General features: G+C 35.8%; 2 protein-coding genes across 3 annotated transcripts; both read left to right on the top strand.

The window, feature by feature from the left end:
• The first annotated feature begins 1,531 nt into the window (after positions 1–1,531).
• LOC145804122 (MICOS complex subunit MIC10-like) lies at positions 1,532–5,211 on the top strand. Its single transcript, XM_082897842.1, has 3 exons — positions 1,532–2,007; positions 4,100–4,230; positions 4,866–5,211. Exons 1-3 carry the CDS (start codon positions 1,875–1,877, stop codon positions 4,878–4,880), a joined length of 279 nt encoding a protein of 92 aa, XP_082753968.1. The 5' UTR covers positions 1,532–1,874; the 3' UTR covers positions 4,881–5,211.
• A 1,805-nt stretch (positions 5,212–7,016) lies between these two features.
• Positions 7,017–21,542, top strand: LOC114283769 (DNA mismatch repair protein MLH1). Of its 2 annotated transcripts, none has more exons than XM_082897769.1 (16): positions 7,017–7,410; positions 7,556–7,728; positions 8,366–8,438; positions 10,140–10,274; positions 10,393–10,603; positions 10,878–11,026; positions 12,999–13,097; positions 13,317–13,386; positions 13,504–13,639; positions 17,519–17,613; positions 17,709–17,817; positions 18,094–18,259; positions 19,031–19,192; positions 19,891–20,065; positions 20,677–20,837; positions 21,242–21,542. In XM_082897769.1, exons 1-16 carry the CDS (start codon positions 7,147–7,149, stop codon positions 21,284–21,286), a joined length of 2,223 nt encoding a protein of 740 aa, XP_082753895.1. In that variant the 5' UTR covers positions 7,017–7,146; the 3' UTR covers positions 21,287–21,542. The 2 variants fall into 2 exon arrangements, 1 of the variants encoding a protein (XP_082753895.1); XR_014345733.1 differs by having other exon boundaries at positions 7,038–7,410; positions 20,647–20,837.
• The last annotated feature ends 668 nt before the right edge of the window (positions 21,543–22,210 follow it).

Below are 22,210 nucleotides of genomic sequence, written 5' to 3'. Positions count from 1 at the left end.
GACCTCCATCAAGTAAGAAAGAAATACCAAAATTCCTGTGGTGACTTTAATTTAATATTAAAGTAGGTCCCAACCATTTATTGTGTTGGGTCCAAGTGGGCCAAAAACCATTGGGTTTTGAATAAGAAATTGCCAAGAAATTGCTTCATGATGTTAGATTCATGAATAGGATTTTAAAGAGTATTTAAATCATTTTTCTTGGCTAAAGGGTGTGAATCCTTTGGGCATCCAAACTTTTCATATTTTGGAAAGGGGCTATGGATGCTTGGTGTTTTAATGACCAGCCTTAAAGGCTGGAGGCTCTTCCTCTCTCCCCTATACATGTATAAATTGAGACATTCCTATCAAGTTTTAATATAGAAATTTTTTCTTCCATTTTACAAGTCAGTTTGCCAGAAAGTTCCTATTGTGAGAGAGTGCTGCCACTGTTTTTGTTTGCTAAGCTAGACAGAAAGTGCTTCTGCCGTAGCTGGTTTTGACCGTCCTCTCCTGGGAGACAGACGCCGGGTTTCCTCAAGCACTCGACCCGTGAGGCGGCGAAATCTGTTTTAAGGAAACTGCTACCGTACAGGCTTCGGTTTCATTTCTTTACCCTTTTATTGTTTTATGTATTTCTGTTGAAATTTAGTTATAATTATCTGCATGTGTTCTTGGTATATAATTTGATTTCTTCATAAATCTATTTATTTAACTTCACAATTTGAACAACAAACTAGTTTGTAAGTGTTCCGTTTTGACATGCAAGGCAAAATTCACCATGTATTTTTTATTTATTTATATGGAATTGAAAATTAGTGTGGGTCATCTTTCATAAAAAAACAAAAACAATATTGATAATTTACCATCAGAAGAATTTATATAAATTTTTTGTATTCAATAATTTTTTTAAACACTTTTTAAGTATATTAAAATATTAAAAAAGACAAATGAAAATATTAAAAAAAATTAATAAAAATAAAAAAATACTAATTAAAAATTTTAAAAACTATCAAACCGTCTTTTAAAACAATTAAACATAGCCTTCGTTAGTTTTTTTTGATTATTTTAGCTTAGGTTAAAAAGTCTCGTTTGAAATAGATTTTTTAATTTTTTTAACTTTTGTGAGAAAAAAAAATGAAATGATTATAATTTAAATATGACAATTTGTCTTATTAACTTATTTTATCTTTTATGACTAAAATAACCTCTAACTCACGTGCCAATTTGCCAAACATAGCCAGAATTATATGATTTGAATTGATTTCGATTTGACCCCATTTTATGTTATTTTATTATTACAAAAATGAGTGAGACCCCACCACGTTCAGTGAATGCTGATTGGTTCAAATTTATTTATTTATTTTTTTGTCCTCCTCTCGTTGACCCTCGCATGTCTGTGGGGTGGTGGGAGTCACCCCAAGTAAGGGTCTGTATCAATTTTGTTATTATTATTATTATTTTAAACAACAAAAAGATATTTTATGTCGTCATTATATCTGTCAATCCTGACTCGGAATAACTAATTACTTGTCAGATTTAATCTAATCTATAAGAAATGATCAACCACCGACACATTAATAGAGCTGAGTCATGCCTCCCAGAAGAGGCCATAATCGATCAAAATGCGAGATCTCAACAAAAATAAAATAAAATCAAATAAAAGAAGCTGAAATTCAGTTATTTTTCGCACTCAGGATTCGAACCTGATCACCTCTGTGGAGAGAACTGCGCCCTCCACTGAACCACCACATTTTATTGAACACCCTAATTTGAACGACTTACTCACCAAAGGTTCACTTTTACGATGCAAAGCCCACAAACAAGAAAACCAAACGAGATATTCCAAGAAAGATAAGAAAAAAAATTAAAGAGAGCTAAAAAATCTGAAGAAAAAAATGGGTGAAAACAAGCAAATCCCTTCTCCGCAGTTCGATCCGAATGCAAAGTGGGACGCCTGTCTCGATTTGGGTATCCGCCGATTCGTTTACTCCACCCTGGCCGGTGCCGTCGGTGGTTTCCTTCTCTTCAGTAAGTTCCCCCCCCCCCCCCTTTTTTTCTCTCTGTTTCCCGAGAAAACTGCAGAAAAAGAAATGGGTAATAGAAAGTTTTGAATACACCTTCCTGTTTGTGTAGTTTAAGTTTCGAGAAATATGGATAGCCATTGATTCCAAACGGGTATCATTCAATGATTATTTATAGGGTTTCTTTGTTCTTCAATTTTCAGGGATATGATTCATATTGGAATGTGTATCTACGCATGATTTACATTTGTGTATGATATTTTGAGAAAACGAGTCTCTGCAGAAGTACAATACCTACTTATAAGAATCCAGATAATTGGAATTTTTCTAATTTGAGTGTTTCTTCGTAAATGTAAACGTTGAGCAACTCCAATGGCAAAGCTATAAGACCTGCCAAAGCCATTTTTTTCCCTAGATATCTCAAAAATTGTTCTCCGATGGTGAACCAAATTTCTTGCCAAAAAATGGCAAAGCCCTTTTTTCTACGTCAACAAAACTAAATCATGGGCACAAGAGATTTTATGAGTGGACCTAATTGCCGAAAATTGATATGGGAATTGATTGCTTCAAAATAGCATATGAACCATTGGAGTGGTATAGCATAGCCAAAAAATAGCTTTTTTTGCACTGTAGCAAGCAAAAAAATAGCTTGAGCAAAGCCATTTTAGCCTTTACCATTGGAGTTGCTATATGGCCATTTTCTATACTAGGGTGTGGAGGGAGCATAGTAGAAGTTGTGTGTTTGGCTTGAGCCAAATTTTGAATTCCGTGTTACAGGCAATGTTGTTAATCTCATACTGTGCCGGACATGGCCAAGACACAGTTATCTTGCTATGAGCTCTAAGAAGAGTCTCATAAAGTCATAATCACCACCACTATGTAAACATGATGTTTTTGTTAATCATTGCTTACTCCTTAAACAATACAAATAAGTAGAGCATTCTCTCTCTTAATTTTTGAATTAGTGTTTGATTGTTGGATATTGAATTACCATTTTAAACCAGAGTTTGGTTGTTGATTGCTAATGTTTTCTTTTTTTACTTCTTGTGGTTATAGGAAAACTTGTCTTTTTCTTCTTGTGCTGGTAGCACACCCACAATTTCTAATATTAAGGATGGTTGATGATTGATAAAATAGTACTTAATATAGATTGAGTACAGTTTTAAATTATAGATTGAGTGGGTGCAAGTGAGAATTGTGCCATTTTTGCACATTTCTCATTTGCTGAGGACACATGTCTCATTTGCACTCCATTGATTTGCAATTACTTTTCCTGTTTCTCATTTTTACAGCTAATTGGTTTTTCAAACTGGTCTATTAGTATCATTATTATTTTTATTACTCTTTAATGGGTGACTCAAACTTCATTTTTTTTTAGCATTACATTTTGGGCTAATTTTACAAATGGGTGCAATGGAAGGAAATGAATATGGTAATTAACCACCAACACACACACACACCAAAAAAGAAAAAATAACAAAAGACCATGCTTGATTTGAATTATTATGTAATTTCCATCAATATTATGAAATTCCTAGGCTCATTGGTTTCTTCATGTGCGCTGTTCCTTGGTCTTTTCAATTGTGTGTATTATTTTCTGATTATAAAATCTTGCATTGTAAATGGAGGGTCTAAAGAAATATAAGGTGTTTTTAGTTTTGTTGTATTTGGTGTTCTGCCGTGTCAGTGGACCCTGTTTTGCATTGAGAGACCCTCAATCAGGCTTCTTGTTCAAGTTATATTATTTTTCACACTTCCATAGATGCTAAAGTTTTGCCTTTCTTTGACCAACATCTGGACTAAACTAGAAAATCAATCGAGGTCTTCATTTGGTGTTGTGTCATTAATGATATCAAAATTTACCATGTAGATGATCATGTCAACCAACCTCATATTTGGCTGGACCCATGTTGGGAAATAAAGTTTATCTTAAGTTCTTAACGAATAGAAAGGAAAGAGAAAAACAAAAATATGTTATAATAGTATTGTATTTCTAGGTTAATTTGTTTGGTCTTCTCTTGCCAGCTGCATTTGTGAGGAAAAAAATTGTGTGCATGAAATTGATGCCTTAATGGATTTACTCTGGTTTGTCGTGTTAGGGAGTCCTGTGACACGCTGGGCATCAGTGGCTTTGGGTGCTGGAGTGGGTATTGGATCTGCATACACAGAGTGTTCTTACAAGTTTGATGAGAAGTTGACCATCTCTAAGATTTCAGATCCTGCTTCTCAGGTAGTTCTCATGTTCTTCACTTACTTTATATGATCTATTTAACGTTTAATTAAGATTAACACTTCATCCAGTTATACTCCTATAGCCATGCCAAATTGAGGAGCAGCCTTTCTTTCTACATTCAATTGAAACGCACTCAATATTATTAATCCGAAAGCTGAATATTATAATGCTAAAAGCCCAACATTTATAGGCCAAAACCCTAAACGAATCAGGAAACGGATCTTAATGATATTTGGAAACATAATAAAAAAAACTAAATTAATAATTAGCAACTACTAACTAAATAATAGTAATAATAAAAACTATTAATTTCATGTATTGGACCGAAAATTCTTTGAACCCACAGGCTTTGCCGTTCTAAATCTGATAGTAATGGGCTTCTAGCCAGTCAAGGGTTGCGCCATTAAGTTATTTATCTTGTCATTTTCCATTGGTGTTTACCGATGTCAAAAAATGCTAAGATACAATAGTTCAATACAGTTGTGATGCCTACATGGCGGTTATGATGTGTGGATACTTTTGTTTTTATCATTTATTTTTGAAAAAATATTGTTCACAGTTGTATGCTTTTTATGAAGCACAAATACATTGAAGGAAGAATGATGGCTTTTTTTTTTTGTTGTTGTTTTCAGGATGGACAGGACTGAGATTAGAATTTGAAGTACCTTCAAGTTTTTGGTCCCAAATCAGAATTCTTCATACAATTAGATTGGGTGTTACCGTTTTTCTGTTTCAGCTTTTGTCCATGTATTGCCAAGATTGTTCTGGATTGTTAATCATTTAACCCAATGTAGTGGAAATTTCATATGAAACCCTTATTTTCACTATGTAACTTAACATCAATTGGGGTTTCGTAGATGAAAAAAAGAAAAAAGGAATTACAGCTTTTATTGAAGCGTTGGGCTAAATGTAAGGTATGATATGCAGATTTGAGTTTTGGTGACTTTACAAGTATGGAGAGCTTTATTTTTGTTCTTATTTAACTTCTTGATTTACTTTGGTGACAAGTATATGGATTTTCATTGGCTTCTTCTATTGAGTAATGTTGCAGTGTGCCAACTCCCTTCGGTTAGGGTTTGGGAGAACTGACAATAATGTTGGAGCAAGGAAAAACAACGTTACAGCAAAACAGCAGCATGGACGATTAACTGTTGGTAAAAATCTAGTTCAAACCTAATCGACAATGATTTGATCTATAGACTTAAATCAATCTTTAAGTAAACACAAATAAAAATTAAGTTTTGTGGTTGAGTTCTATGCCTTAAACAGATTAAGGACTTTCCTAAAGGTAATTAGGCAAAAAAGAGATAGAACAGAAAAGAATATGTATTAATTCGAATAAATTGTCACTAGTTTCAAAAACTTAAACAAGATAAAAAATTGAAGAAATACAACAAGAGCTAGAAGGAAAAGAAGTGGGGATTGAAAAAAAAGCTATTGGTTTAAATTATTCCTAAATTGTTGAGTTAAATTATTTCTAGATAAACTCGTTTGCGAGTGTGATTGGTGGTTGTTGATATCTTTTTTCTTCTGCCTTTAGCCTTCTTTTATATTTGTTTCTTGATCAGGCTCTTGATCTTGATCTTCCTAGATTCTCGGATTCTCTGCATGCTTATCCCTTCATTCCAGGAGTTGTATTTGAATTTCAAATTCCTCTTTGATCTACTTCTTCTTTTATCTCTTATCCCAGCATTTGTTCGTGCCATCTTGACCAATACTTGATGTTCTTTCCACTTCACCTCTACCATGTCATCCCTTATGTCTTGTTTGCACCCCTACTGACAGAGGAATCCAACTTCCAGCACCAACACTAACACACAGGTTTTAGTCATACACTTATTTATTTATTTATTTATTTTTGCAACACTAACACACAGGTTTTGTTCTTTCCACTTCACCTATACCATGTCTTCCCTTTCTTTTTGTGTGCTTATTTTCAAAGAAAAATGGTAGAAATCTCAAAAAATTTATTAAAAATTTTACCAAATGTCTTATATAAGTGTAAGATTCACATAGGACTCACATTATATAGTCCCACACCCATATAAGACATTTAATAAAATTTTTAATAAATTTTTGATATCTCTAATATTACTCTTTTTAAAGAGTTTAGGAAAATTTGACAATCTAACCAAAAGTTTTTATAAAAAAAAGTCAATTGTAATTAAGGGGTGTTTTGGAAAATTGATTAAAAGTTAACTTTTTAGTTTTTTTTTTTGTGTGGCTATTTTGTCACTTTATAAGTAAAAAATGTGAGAAGTGATATGATCCAAAATAAGTTAAAAGTTAAAAGTTGACTTTTAACTAAGCTGCCAAACAACCCTAAAATAGCTAGTTTTCAAATTGAGATAAAATTTTATAAGTCATGCTGTTCAATAGTTTTGTAAATTTTATATAACTGGGGACCTTTAAAGTTTTCTAATAAATAATACAATAAGCATTATAAGTTTAGTATAATTAAATTGAATTCATTTTTAGTAATATTAAGGCCATCGAAATAATAGTAAAAAATACATTCAATGTAAAAGAGAAAATAATAGTAATTTTATTACGAATATAAGTAATAAATTGTTAATAAAAATGAGATTAAATATTATATAATTTAAAAATTTTAAAATAACTCAATATAAGTTAGTATAATTTATTCTTTGGAATTTTTGGTAAGTCTTTTAATTAAAACAAAATATATTTTTTTAACTTTTCCATTTTTGACTTTATTTTAATTTTTAAACGTGTAAAAAAAACAAAATGAGTTTGTTTTATCTTATTTGGCTTTGAAAAAAAAAACAAAAAAAGCCAAAAGTAAAGTAAGGGAGTGTCTAACAGAAATTCCACTTCACTTGATAGCAAGCCAAGTGGAGAAGCTCGCGCTCTCTCTCTCATCTCATTCATCATTCGATTCTCAATCAAACCATGGAAATCGAAGAAATACAAGAAGTCCAACTAGAAGAACCATCTCCATTACCAGTAGTAGTAAAAGAGCCTCCCATGATACACCGCCTCGATGAGTCGGTGGTGAACCGAATCGCCGCCGGTGAAGTGATCCAGCGGCCTGTCTCCGCCGTCAAAGAACTCATCGAGAACAGCCTCGACGCCGACTCCACCTCCATCAACGTCGTCGTCAAGGACGGCGGTCTTAAACTCATTCAAGTCTCCGACGACGGCCACGGCATCCGAGTATACCTACCTCCCTCCCTTATTTACGTCTCTATTCAAATTCAATTTCTCTACTCTATTGTGTATTTATTTCTGTTGAATTTTTTGATATTGCCATTGTTGTTGTTGTTGTTGTTGTTGTCTGTGATATGTATATATTTTGTAGTATGAGGACTTGCCAATACTATGCGAGAGGCACACGACATCCAAGTTGTGTAAGTTTGAAGATTTGCAATCGATTAAGTCGATGGGTTTCAGAGGTGAGGCCCTGGCTAGCATGACCTATGTTGGTCACGTTACCGTCACCACCATTACCAAAGGCCTATTGCATGGTTACAGGTATGTATGTCTCACCATCACCATATCTATCACCCCCAAATGTCTTCTATTCTTGCTTTTCCCCTCACTCTGTTTGGGAACCTAGGAGAGAGAAAAAAAAAAAAAATTATATATATATATATATATATAAAATAAAAGTTAGGAGAGAATAAAAGAATTAAAAGAATTGTGTTTCTCTTCCTCATATTTTATTGGTTAAACTATATAAAATAAAATTAAAAAAAAGAAGAAGAAATTTTTTCATATTATATTATTAAAACAATTTTTTATACGTGCGAGTTTTTTTATTTCTTCTATATCTAAAGGGAAATTTTAGTGTTATAAAAAAAATAGTGATTAGTTGGTTTTTTTCTCTCCCAAACTCTCTATTTTGGTTTGGAGAGATTCAGAATGAGGGTGATGAGAGAAATAGGTTTCTCTCCATTTCACCCCACTTCTCCTCACTTTGCTTATTCAAACAAGTGATTTGAAAATTCAATCTTAAAAAAAAAAAAAAAGTGATATGAACCAACCCTTTTCTTCCCAAATCACCCAATCCAAACAGGCTTAGGAAATGAAAAATCTTTTTAATTTGAGGTTTTATCCCTATTTTTGATTATTGATTATTATTATTATTATTTTTGGGCTTCTTGTTCAGGGTGTCATACAGAGATGGTGTAATGGAGCATGAGCCCAAAGCTTGCGCTGCTGTAAAGGGGACACAGATAATGGTAGGATTTGGACCTTTGACCTTGGCTTGTGCTTCTTCTTAGGTACACCTTTATGATTTGAGTATCATGGTGATGTAGGACAAGTAGGGGGTTGCACTCTCCTACTGGCAATAAGCCTAAAATTAATATATGCTAGCAAGAAAACTTGGGCTTTTGGGGCTGATTTTAATTGTGTTTTATGGCTAAATGGTTAGCAAAACATAAGAGGTTTTTCAAAGATTTATTTGGGGTAACAAAAGGGTAGGGTTTGAAGAATGAAAACACAAGATTTTACAGATTGTTTCAGGGCTAAATGGTTAATCAAAGGGCTTCAAACTTTGATGTTCAACAATGCTGATTGCCTTTAATGGTTCATCAGAGGACATAGGCAACAAGTTAGCCACCTCAAGGTGCAAATTTTAAGCAGGGCTGACAGAGGAATTTTCCAAAATTGTAGTTACTTTAACGATAAATATCATCCAATTCTTTGCTTTCAACTTTTGCTACTTCAGGGACAATACATGTAACTTCAAGTGGAGGCTTTCTCAACCTTCATAATCTTGTCATCGTTCACCTTGGACATATTTTGTTTGTTTTCCTTCGCTTATAACTCCAATCGTGTGAGGTTATGATCTTTAACAACAATTTTCATTATTTGTGCTACTTGTAGCGCATGCTTAACACAATTCTTTGGATGCTACATGAATTATGATCTTGTAGTAGGCTTAAAACCATCTTTAAATTCAACGAATTTTTGGTGCTGGACTTCAAGTGTCAAGTGCCCCAAGTCTTTTCATATATTCTTCAAACAACATATTGGCATGTCTTGAAGAAACAAATTGTTTGCATGAATTTACTTGATAGGAATATACTTCTTTTGAAGCTTAACTTTCATCTCTTTCCATGTGCTTATTGGTTGCATTTCCAATCCTCTTGTATTTTCTTCAACACATACCACTACATTTGTGCCAAACCTACAAGTTTCATCTTAACAAATCTCACCTTCGATCATTTATCCTATCATGATATAAAAAGAACTACTCAATTGAAACAAGCCAATCGGAGAACACTAAAGGATCATCCCTTCTTTCAAAATTTGAACTTCTATCTTACGTTGTTTGATCTATTGTGGCAAATAGGATCTCCCACTTTGTAAGAATATAGTGGGAAAACCTTAAGCTCTAATACCAAAACTGATGCAACTCTAGTAGATGTAGTGCAAGTTTGTCAGGCTGTTAGGATTTGTTTTTGGGCTTAGGAGAAAAGAATTTTTGTGGAAAAGTTAAGGCTGTTCTGGGGCAATGAATAGTAACCCATGACAGTATGGGAGTTATTTAAAAGGGCTTGGCTTTAAATTTCCCTGACAGTATGGGAAAAATTAAACCTTTCAAAAGGGCTTGGCTTTAAATTTCCCTGAGCACGTGGAAACAAAAGCATATTGAGGGAACAAAATCAAATGCCATAAATTCTAGAATTATTTGGAATAAAATTTCACTAGATTGAATATGGGAGTTATTTTCATTGTAAGACAAATTAAAGATTTGTTCTGTAATTTAAATTGTACGAGGCACAATGGGTTTCAGGACACAAAAAAGCAGTTTATAATTGATGAGTTATAACTTGGGCATTTCATAAAAATGTTGTTGTGCATATCTAAGTAATCCAATCTTTTGATATTTTTATTTTCTATTTTTTCTTCTTTTTGTTCATGTATTTCTTCAGATTGAGAATTTGTTTTATAACATGACTGCTCGGAGAAAAACACTTCAGAACTCTGCTGATGATTACCCAAAAATAGTAGACTTATTAAGCCGGTTTGCCATTCATCACATAAATGTGAGCTTCTCTTGTAGAAAGGTTGGTCTGTTGACCCTTGATTCTTAATTTTTCCATTCTGTGAACAATATTTTCCCTCTCTCAATTCTTCATATGTGATGATTAACAATTTCCCACATTAAACTTCCACTGTACTTAGCATGGAGCTGCTAGGGCAGATGTTCATTCAGTTGCGACAGCTTCAAGGCTTGATGCAATCAGATCTGTTTACGGAGTGTCAGTTGCGCGCAATCTGATGAAAATAGAAGTTTCAGACGATGACCCATCTAGTTCAGTTTTTGAGATGGATGGTTTTATCTCCAATTCTAATTACGTTGCTAAGAAGATCACGATGGTGCTTTTTATAAATGGTACGTATGAATATTCTATTGTATATTGGAATTAATAAGTAACTGTCTAATTATTGTAATCCATTGAGATTTATCATTACCCACAAAAATAAAAAATGGAGGTTTATCATTCTTAGTTACATCTATGATCTTATTTGGTTATTCATTACTGATATGCTCACTAATCTTTTCTGGCTACCCCTTAACATAGATTACTATGAGGGAAAGCAAACAAATAGCAATTGGTATTGTATTCATTCATTTTTTTTTTCTTTTCCTCTATTTTATTATCCAGATAGATTAGTTGAGTGCAGTGCCTTAAAGAGAGCTATTGAAATTGTTTATGCTGCAACCTTGCCGAAAGCATCAAAACCTTTCATATATATGTCAGTTTTATTGCCACCTGAACATGTTGATGTGAATGTACACCCAACAAAGCGAGAGGTATGAATGTTTCTTCTCAAAAATTGATGATTATTATTGCTAAAAATAATTATCATTGTAGATAAGACTAATGCTACACAAATAGAAAGGTGTGCATAATTTTTGTGCAGAATGATGTGGTTGAAATCCATTAAGATGGCTATCTAACCAATTTTAAATGTTGGGCCGATTTCCTAATAGTTTATGCTTTTGTGATAGTTGACGATCTAACCATCAACAACAAAGGAAATTGCTTGGAGAAAGTGTCAAGGAGGCACAAGCTATACACAACTGAACAAAAAGAAAATTAAATAAATATTTTTTTAAAAGGTAGACCATCTTTGTAAAATAAAAAAATAAAAAAAAAAACCATTTGCTCTCTATTCCATAATGCATCAATAAAATGCCAAAATCTTGAAGGGTCCTTCCCTGACTTTTGACATCATCTTTCATTTCCCCATCCTTGCCATTCCTTTTCGTTACCAATTACCATGGAGCTTTGTCATCATTAGTCATCGAATTCCATTTCTTTGAATTTTTGCTCGGGTGTTTTGTTTGTACTTTTTCTTAAACTCCTCCATGAACACCATGAAGGCACTACTAGGTTTCATAGTTTCCTTCACCCAAAGAGTTACTAGTAGCAATACTTTCTACCTCCCTTGTCCACCATCAACACCGACTTTGCTACTCTTCCACCACCACAACCTCCATCACTTGGTTTTGATAAGTACTTCCATCATTATGCTCTCTACCAATTGTAAATCCCCCTCTTCTAACCCTAAGCAATGCAGTAGACCAAAATTTTCCATCACCCTAGAGAGGTGCACTTTACCTTCAAATGATCTCTTCTTCGCCAAAACACCTTGAACAACTAGATACCGTCAGAATTTTGCCCCCATGAAGCACTTCATTTCTTTCATAATTGCTCCCTTTTTGTTGGATTCAACTTCCTCTCACCATCATTTGTCAATTCTTCGATAGATTGGATAGTCTTTGTAAGCTTCCCCTACATCCATGGAGGGCACCCTCCTCAATGTGAATGTTGTCTTGCGCATTTCCTTCAATTAACTGTCCTGTTGACCTTAGCTTAACAACTTCATCAATCGGAGGCCCACACTTAAATATAAACCTTCGCCAAGTCGTGTAGGCCTCTTGAGATCTCTTCACCTCTAATCCACCCAAATCCATCCCATGAATCTATTGGCCCAGGCCACCAACATTTTATTATAATTGTTGTAAGCTTGAAATATAGGTCCCTCCCCTCTTTTGGTGAATTGGGCCCTCTGTTCAACCAGGCCCCCAATGTCCAACCCACCAAATGATCTGACCTGATATCAACCCACCAAAATAACAGACCATCCCTATTGAACTAACCTCTTCTTTGACATTTCCTTTGCGGATCGTCTCCTCTCCTCTACTCACTGTCGTCATTGTTCACCATCGCCATGGCTCACAAGATAAGGAATATGAGTCTCTGTAGAACAAAGCCCAACAATACCAAGAAGAGGCAAAATAAAGATAAACAATGGAGCATCAAGATGGAACCCTTACTCGGACTGAAGAGAAGAAACCCCCAATTGAAACAGAAGCAAACCACAATAAAAGACAAAAAAGAGGAAAAAAGTATGATGGATTCCTGTTTCTGGGGAAGTAAGCTTTATAAATGAGTTAGCTTCTATTGAGAAGACTAGAACATGGGAGTTGGTTTCCTTGTCTGCCAATAAAAATTCCCTTGCTGGTAAGTGGGTATATGAAATTCAAATCCACTCATGGTTATGTGGAGTGTTATAAAGTGCAATCCAATGTGGTTTTCTCAAGAGGACAGGATTGACTATGAGGTGTTTTTTTTCCTGTAGCTAAGATGACCATTTTTCACACTTACAACTTCGTTGTTGGAAACACTCTGAGCTGCTCTTTTTTCTTGTTCAGTTTTATCTGTCCTAAAATGTTGGTTTAAACTTTTCAACCTCATTAGCGCATTATATAAATGCAGGTAAGCCTTTTGAATCAGGAAGTTGTTATTGAGAAGATACAATCTGCAGTGGAGTCAAAATTGAGAAACTCCAATGAGGCAAGGACATTTCAAGAACAGGTATATTTTTCTGCAAACTTGGTAGCTTATAGTTTAGTGATGGTAAACAAATATTATTAGTGGTCATGTCATTTGTATTTATGATTTAGTTGGAAGTTTGGGCAAATTACAATCTTAGTCCCTGTTGTTTTTGTTTGTCTCTTGTGTTAATTTGGTCCTTGTAGTTCTAATTGCATCAATTTTATCCCTGAATTTTTCACTTTATGTCAATTGAGACAGGTGGTAGATCCCTCTCCGTCTAGTCCTATGCTTAGGAGCAAAGATTCCCCAATTAATCCCTCAGCTTCTGGTATGAAGAACATTTTCTTTCGCATTTGGCTGGTCTCATCTATTGGCAGATCTATTAAATGTATTGTCATTTTGGATTTGCTCCATTGAATTGTCCAATTTTGTTGCCTTACTACAGGGACGAAATTGCAAAAAGTTCCAGTCCACAAAATGGTACGAACAGATTCACTGGATCCTGCAGGGAGGTTGCATGCCTACTTGCAAGTTAAACCTCCTAGCCATCATGAAAATAATTCCAGTTTGACATCTGTGAGGTAGGACTTGTATTTAGTCCAAGTGCATCCCTTTTTTTTTTCTTTTTTTGGGATAAATAGTCCAAGTGCAACCATTTACTTTGATAACTGAAACTGAAGTACTTCTAAATCTTGCCACATAATAAATATGCAAAATATGCAGGCAAGGATGAGTGTCACGTTCTCTAACATGCACACAAGAATTAATTATAAATTATTCTCAGAATCATCATCATTCAGTTTCTTCATAGTAATCGATTTGGGCAAATCATCATCCTTAAGTAATGGAGGTTTTGCCTCAACCATGAGAAACCAATAAGGATGCAAACCAGTGAAACAGAACAAACTCAAGTCTATGACACCAAACAGCTGATTGTTCAAACCAGAAGTGGACTGCTACAGTTCAGCCGAACTATCTTTAGGCCCAATAGTCATTGCAAATGCAACAAATAAAAATGAACCTCAAAGATGTCCTCCTATAGCCTGGTTGGTACCCATAGACTTGATTCCAACAAATATTTTGCTGGGCAATGCTACAAATCACATATTTAAAAAATGACCCCTTATATTCCAAAAATAATACGAAAAATGAAAACTTAAATCAAACAACTTCAAAAAAAAAATCTACAAAAATCACCATAATTACCAGGAGGGCAAGACAAATTAGATTGTGTGTTTGCCCGATCACGGCATTCATACAAATGCTGAATTATGCTGATGTCAGCATAACGTTGTGCCTCTTTTCTCTCTTTCTCTCTTATTATTTTTCACTTTTTAATGTTTATTTTTAACTACAAGAAGTGCTGTTGGTCCTTTAAGCTTGTTTGTTATGACTGTAAAAATTTATGTATTATTGATTGATATATAGATGTGTTGTTATATATTACAAATGGTGAGTGACTCATTATATAGGAGAGGGTGAGTGTAGTAGGTGAGGAGTAGGTGAGGAGTAGGTGGTGGTAGGTGATGGTAAATTGGTGGTAGGTGATGGTAAATTCTAACAGCCCCCCGCAAACTCAAGGAGGATAGAAACTAACCAACTTGAGTTTGAAGAGAGGAACAAAACAAGAAAATACATAAAAATAAAAAAGGATAGGAGACACTGTATGGTCGTGTCAGACCATTGGTGAAGACACTGAATGGTGGTGTCATAACGTTGTAGAGGACACTGTATGGGGGTGTCATAACGTTGTAGAGGACACTGTATGGTGGTGTCATAACGTGGTAGAGGACATTGTATGGTGGTGTCAGACCGATGTAGAAGACAGTTTATGGGGTCATGTCGGACCGTTGTAGAAGACAGTTTACGGGGTCTTGCTGGACCCTTGTAGAAACTAACCGGAATCAATGTCGGGACAGTTTACAGAGTCTTGTCGGACCCCTTAAAAAGTCGCACCCTCAAAAAGTGCGCCCAATCTTTCAAAAGGCGTGCCATAAAAAGGCGTGCCCAATCCATAAAAAGGCGTGCCATAAAAAGGCGTGCCCAATTCATCAAAAGGCGTGCCGGATATGATGGCGAGGCACGTGGGCGCCTTGGCGTGTGTGCCCGTTTTGTCGGCTAGTGGCAAGAGGCGCGCGATGCGCGTGGCTGCCTCGGCTATTTAACGGAGGCTGAGGCCGAGGCATACCATTCTGAAACCTCTGAAACTAACCCTTCTCTGAAAAACTCTGCCTCTTCGGAGAGAGAAACTGTGGAACACTTTGTAGCCCAGAAAAATGGCTTCGTCTTCCCGCGGGCTGCTCACCCTCTTTCCCGACCTCAACGAGTCAACGAGAGAGAGAACTGGTGCGGTGGCACTGGAAACTCAACCAAGCGCCCCGGAGTTTGCTCCGTTGAACTTTCCGATGCGGTCTGTGGAGCAAAGAATGGCAGTGCAGTCGGATGTGGAGGCCAACCAGTATACTTTAAAGACATGTGTGGAAAGCATGACGGCGGTCACAAACTTGTCGAACCGGCTGCAGAGTAGGACAAATGAGGTGCAGCATTTAAACGCCCAACTGGCTCTGCTCCAACGCATGTATAAGGATGCGCGAGCAGAGATAAGCGTGCTGAAAGCAGAAAATAAGGAGCTGAAGCGGAAGGCCACTGTGATGTTCCGATTCGGAGGGCCGCCATATGCTGCAGTGGAGGAGCAGGGGGGAATGAACGTGCTCGGTGGATTAGGAAGCACGGAGGCAACACCGTCAAGGACCGCCCAGGACGGAGGCAAAAAGAAGAGACCCGCGGAATAGGCGAAGAAGTGAGGTTGGTGGGTGGCCGCCTGCAGAAAAGAAAACAAATCTTTGGGTGTTTGTTTGTTGTTGTTGTTGTTGTTGTTTTTTTTTTTTTTTTTTTTTTTTTGTGTGTAAAATTGTGATCGGGGTTGATCCCTGAGATGAATAAAATATGGTTTGGTGTGCAAAGCTATATGGTATGAATGGAATTGGAAAAAAGATTAAAAATAATGTGAAAAAATAAAGAAAGAAATAATAAAAATATATTGTTTGTTGTTGTTGTTGTTTTTTTTTTTTTTTTTTTTTTTAAATATAATATAATATAATAAAAAGAGATATATATATATATATATATAAAATAAAGAAAGTGGGGAACAAGTGTGTATCAAGAGCACCAATCGGTGTCCCCCATGTTTTCCTCCTCCAACCGAGACCCAGAGAGAGGGAGATTGAGTGGGTGCATGATGATGATGTTGGGTCCATGGAGAGAGAGAGAGAGATTGCCCTCCTTGAGTTTGATCTGGCCAGATCCAGATCCAGATCCAGAACAGGGGGAACAAGGGGAAAGTGATGAAAGTGGGTGCAAAGCCAACCATGAAGAAGTGGAGCCTTGGGAATGGGATGAGGTTGACTGCAAGTTGTCGGAGATCAGAGTTGAGCTGACCAGGAAACCGAAGGCAACAAGTGACACCACTCATGGTGGTTCTGTTCTTAGATCCCTGAGCAGAAGCTAGAGCCGCAGAGCAAAGAAGTAAGAGGAAGACGAGTGATCCGAATTTGCACATTTCGCCGGCAAATTTCGCCGGAAAATACTCAACAGCTCTGAAACTTGAGGCGATCTCCGGTGAATTTTCAGGTTCAGTGAGATGAGAAGAAGCTTTGAAGAAGCAGTCCTTTCCAGATGGCAGACCCACGAAGCAGCAGCAGCACCTCCAATACCCACAGCCACAGATGCAGATGCAGTGCAAGAATCCGATTTCCTTAAGGTAACCTTGCAAGAAGACAAAAAATGTGCATCATCAAAGAGGTGCAAATCCGATGATTACTCTAGACATGGACATGAAGATGAGAATCTGATTCTTCATTTTCAATGGGCTTTGAAGATGACGATGAAGAAGCTTTGGCACTTTTCCCAGCTGTAGAGAGAGAGAAGATTTGGACAATGATGGGAAGGTATGTGTAGAAAATAAGCGGAATAGATTGAGGTCCGGCGGGCGGCTAAGGTGAGGTTGCCGCCCGCCGGGGAAGCGAAAATATTAGGTTCTAAACCTGAAAATATTAGGTTCTAAACCTGCTCTGATACCATGTAAAAATTTATGTATTATTGATTGATATATAGATGTGTTGTTATATATTACAAATGGTGAGTGGCTCATTATATAGGAGAGGGTGAGTGTAGTAGGTGAGGAGTAGGTGAGGAGTAGGTGGTGGTAGGTGATGGTAAATTGGTGGTAGGTGATGGTAAATTCTAACAATGACCACATACATGAACAATACACGTCCCTTGAAGGCTGACACGTGTAAGTGTGTATAATTAATGATGTGTAAGGTACATGCCATTGATTACTTGCCTGTGACGTTTGGTAGGTTAGGAGGTATCTACACTGGTCATGATCCATGAATAAGTTGTAGATGCATATTTAGTTATTTTATGATTTATGATTTATGAAAGAACTCCAACTGCAGGTCTTCTATCCGACAAAGGAGGAACCCAAAGGAAGCTGCCGATCTAACTAGTATTCAGGAGCTTATTGATGACATTGATAACAAATGCCATTCTGGTATGTTTTTACCAAATTCACCATCGTTGACACTGGAAAGTTTTCTTAAAGTTGAATAAATTTGGATAATTCTTTCCAATAATGTATCTCTGTAGCTCTGCTGGACATTGTAAGACACTGCACCTATATTGGGATGGCAGACGATGTGTTTGCTCTGCTTCAGCATAATACTCACTTATTTCTTGCCAATATAGTGACTTTGAGGTAATAATGCTCTTCGATGCTTCTTAAAATGATGGACTTAAATTTCTACTTATCGATCTTTCTGGAAAACAATGATACCATGATGAATTTTGTTGTCATATAATTTTTTGTAGGACTGACCCACTTGCAGGTTCTGAAGAGTAAACTATTTGAGCTTGTCTTGCTTCTTGTCTAGTTCAAATTGGTCTTGGGGGCACTGATTACTCAATGCTCCACTTCTATGTCTTCAGTTATTGATTCTTTTTTATCATTTGCTTTTATGCCTCCATGTATCAGCAAAGAGCTCATGTATCAGCAAGTCCTTCGTCGGTTTGCTCATTTTAATGCAATACAACTAAGTGACCCAGCCCCACTGCCTGAGTTGATTATGCTGGCACTGAAAGAGGAGGATGTAGACCCAGAATGCAATGAAAAGGATGAACTGAAAGAAAAGATTGCAGAAGTAACTGATCTTAACCCAAGCAGATTAATTGCTTCAGTTTGCACTTAATTTTGCTCCTGTCATCCTGTTTTGCCTCTGCTGTTGAGTTCATGGATCCTTTTTTGTTTAATTCGTGTATGATTGTTTAGTATTTCTATAATGTTTAAGTGCTCTCTCTCTCTCTCTCCAGTGTTAGTATTATTTTGGTTTTGTTGGCAAATGCTGATCAACTTTATGTATACTATACATTTGTCACATGATTCGTATTGATCAAGTTTCACTTCTAGGGCAATCTGATTGGATCCTGTTAAACTATTTGATCCCAAAATAACAACAAAGCATGTATATATATTGGTTACTTTTCATACTAAACACTTTAGAAGTTGTATCTTGATATTTTCACCAAAAAGAGTCAAAATGGGGTCAGAATCTATTGATCCCGATAATTTCAGAAGTTGCATGAATCATAAAACATGAATCGAATTATGAATCGTGCGATTCACTTTTGATTTATCACAAAAAAAAGTTTGTCCCATAGTTGAGGAAACACTCAGTCGACAACACTTCTACATACATGTATTGATTATATGTTCTTTTCTTTCTTTTGATACTTGAGATTTGGCACTGGTGATTCTTTTTTCTTCCATCTGGCAGAAACTAGAAAAAATCTTGTTATTCATAAAAGGCAGACCTTATATAAAATTTTATGAAGTGGTGTAAAATGGGTTCTTTCACAATGGCTGGTCTTCATTTGTACTATATGACTAAAGTTAAATTTTTGTTCTTCTTCAGATGAACACAGAGCTGCTCAAGAATAAATCTGAGATGCTAGAGGAATATTTTTGCATCTATGTTGATTCACAAGGTAACTTGTCTAGGCTTCCTGTCATACTTGACCAGTACACACCTGATATGGACCGGGTCCCAGAATTTGTGCTTTGTTTGGGAAATGATGTAAGTTCTGATATCTATTTTTTCTAACATCATTTTCTTTCTTTTTATCTTTGTCTATGTTTATGGCAATATGGTAGTACCAAAGGTTGTATTCAATTATTGATTTTGCATTACTCATATTTTTTGACAATTCCATTCCAACAGTAGAGAAACCCATACATAGATTTTTGGCTCCTTTTTTTTTCATTTTTTTTTTTCAAGAGAGATTATGTTCTCTTCTGTGCTAGAGATTGTACCACTAAGACATGCGCAAAATTGAAATGAATTTCACCCATTTTAATCATGACACATGTTTTATAGCCTCCTCTCCATCCCCCTCTAAAAGGTACGAGTTGGGTCTTGGTTTCATTTTCTGTCTTCTGATGTAATTCGCTTATCTTTATTCTATATCTATAAAAAGTCATATTTATTTTTTAATTATTTGTGTACTTTGGGTATTGCATCTTGTAGTTTGTGAACGAACTTCAAACACAGAAGATTCACACCTGCTCCTTTTGGTGCTTTTAATTGAACCATCTTTCCTGCTTGTTTACTTAACTAAGACAGCTGTAAATGTCTTTTTCATAATTTCAATTGTGGTAGTAAAATCATGATGATCAACAATGCATGTAACATCTGTCAATTCAAGCTCTTATTCTTCATTCTTACTGTCTTATGAATTATTTGATCCGTATTGCGAATTTTTCTCATATTTATAGGTTGACTGGGAGGACGAGAAAAGCTGCTTCCAATCAATTGCTGCTGCTCTTGGTAACTTTTATGCCATGCATCCACCTTTGTTGCCCAATCCATCAGGTGATGGTTTGCAAATTTACAAGAGGAGGAAACCATTCAGAAGTCCCCAAGCAGAAGAAAATTCCATGAAGAATACTGGTATGGGTGTTTCCTTCTGCAGATCCTATCCATTTTATATTGGTTATATTTGCTTACTAACTTGAATGGTTTGACCACCTACCTTGTGTTCTTTGGACCATGGAGAAAACTTGCTGACTATATAACCAGGATCTTCTTTTTTAATTGCTGATAGATTATTTTTGTGAACATCAAGGTTTTCCTCGATGATGTACCCTATAGTCTATAGTAGTAAATTTTTTCTTCTAAAATCACTTTGTTATTTTATTTTGGTGTTTTGTGTGTGTGATGTGCCCAAGAGATTTTTTGTGTGGTATACCCATGTTTTTGCTTTGTCGTTTGCTGCACAAAGATTGTTTGCATTCAAAGCATGAGATGAGCCATTAAGATTTCCCAGTTTTCTTATCTGGATTCTGAACACACCACTCAAACATGCATGCTTAGTCCAGTGGATGCTGTGTACTGATGCATTGAATAGATCTAATGAAAGATGTCTTGGTCCTGTGGATTGTTTGCATTTAAAGCACGATCATTTGCCTTTTCCTTGATGATTTCTTAGTTTTGAGGCCTCTTTCCTTGTCTTTTGTTAAACTGATGATCAGATCTAATGAAAGAATCCTGATTTCTCTCAGAGGATCGCATAATGGAGGACGAAAATGAGCATGAACTAATTTCCGAGGCAGAGACTGCCTGGGCCCAGCGTGAATGGTCAATCCAGCATGTCTTGTTTCCCTCCGTGAGACTTTTCTTCAAGCCACCAACTTCAATGGCCACAAATGGAACATTTGTCCAGGTATTTTTGTGGATTCCCTCTGGAACGATACCAAATGTTACTCTGGTGTGCAATTGCCTTGTATCTTGAGTATTTTTAAATTTTGTAATCCAATGAAAATTAAATGGATACTTTACCATCCAATGTATTGTGTCACTCATGCTAAATAAAGAGTTTGTCAGGTACTATCTACCTTGGTCTTTTTCGACTGATTGGTACTCTAGATTTTTGAAGCTTCTAATAGTTATTAAAGTGTATATGGCTGTAGCTTGCATTGGTGCAGGTTTTCACTCCTTGTATTGTTCGGCAATTTGCTCGACTTATAGGAGTTTGACATTCTTTTTTTTATATATATTTATTGTAAAGTTATGCATTGCATTTTTTGCTTGTGATTATGGAATAATGTGTTGATCCTTCTCCCACAGGTTGCTTCACTGGAGAAACTTTACAAGATTTTTGAAAGATGCTAACAAGAATAGTTCGGTTCCAGACCTCATGACACAGACAGTTGTTGATGCAACATATCTTCTAGGAGCAGCCAGCATCCCTGAAGGCTGGTGGAGAAAATTGTGTTAGTAAGCATGTTAGGTGTCAGTAAATATACCTCTGTCTCTCTCTCTCTCTCAACTATTGATGATACCGTGGAGATTCCCAAGGATAATCTGTCAGAGGTCAAGCTGATACTTTCTTAATGACTGTTTATGCAAATATTAAAGTTTGTGCCAATTTCTTTTGTTGTTGCGGACTACTATAATTACTGTTGTGTGAATATTAGCTGTACTTAGAACGGTGTTTTTGTAAACTAAATGGTTTAGTATAAATACAAGGGAGAAGTTCAAAAAAGTGGATAGTGAAAACTTTTTTCCCCAACTAATGAAAGTACAAGATATCTTTGCATAATTGAATTTGAATGTATAAAATACTTGTACCTTCGTCATTTTGTAATTATTTTTTCACTCTCCACTTTCTTGATGTTCTCCTTAAATATACAAAGGGCTTAAGGAGAGAGCCCTAGTTTTCTGTATTCTTCTTTTTTCTTCTCCTTTATTTTTCATATTAGTCATCATGATATCAGATCAACTGTTTCATTGTTGGCCTTGAAGATTGCTTCCCCCCTATATTTTATTTTTAATATGATTAATCTATATTAAATTTAAGCAATTTAATACCACAGTTTTTAACTCACCTTTGAAAAAGGAAAATATCAAGTGTTTTGTTCAATTATTTGCTTTTCAATTCATGTGTTGAATGCAAGTCAGTTTGTAACGACTGTAAAAACTTGACAATATAAAGTTATGAACCAAGCAAATACAATGACCATACCCTTCTTTCCTAGAGTTGAGTAAAATGAAGAATTCACTCAATAGTTCAGAAAAGAAAGAACAATTAAAGTT

Source organism: Camellia sinensis, chromosome 12 (assembly GCF_055761805.1).
Source record: "Camellia sinensis isolate YWXY chromosome 12, ASM5576180v1, whole genome shotgun sequence".
Taxonomy (NCBI): domain Eukaryota; kingdom Viridiplantae; phylum Streptophyta; class Magnoliopsida; order Ericales; family Theaceae; genus Camellia; species Camellia sinensis.
Note: the sequence above shows the minus strand (reverse complement) of the source record. Positions and strands in the feature narration are given on the sequence as shown.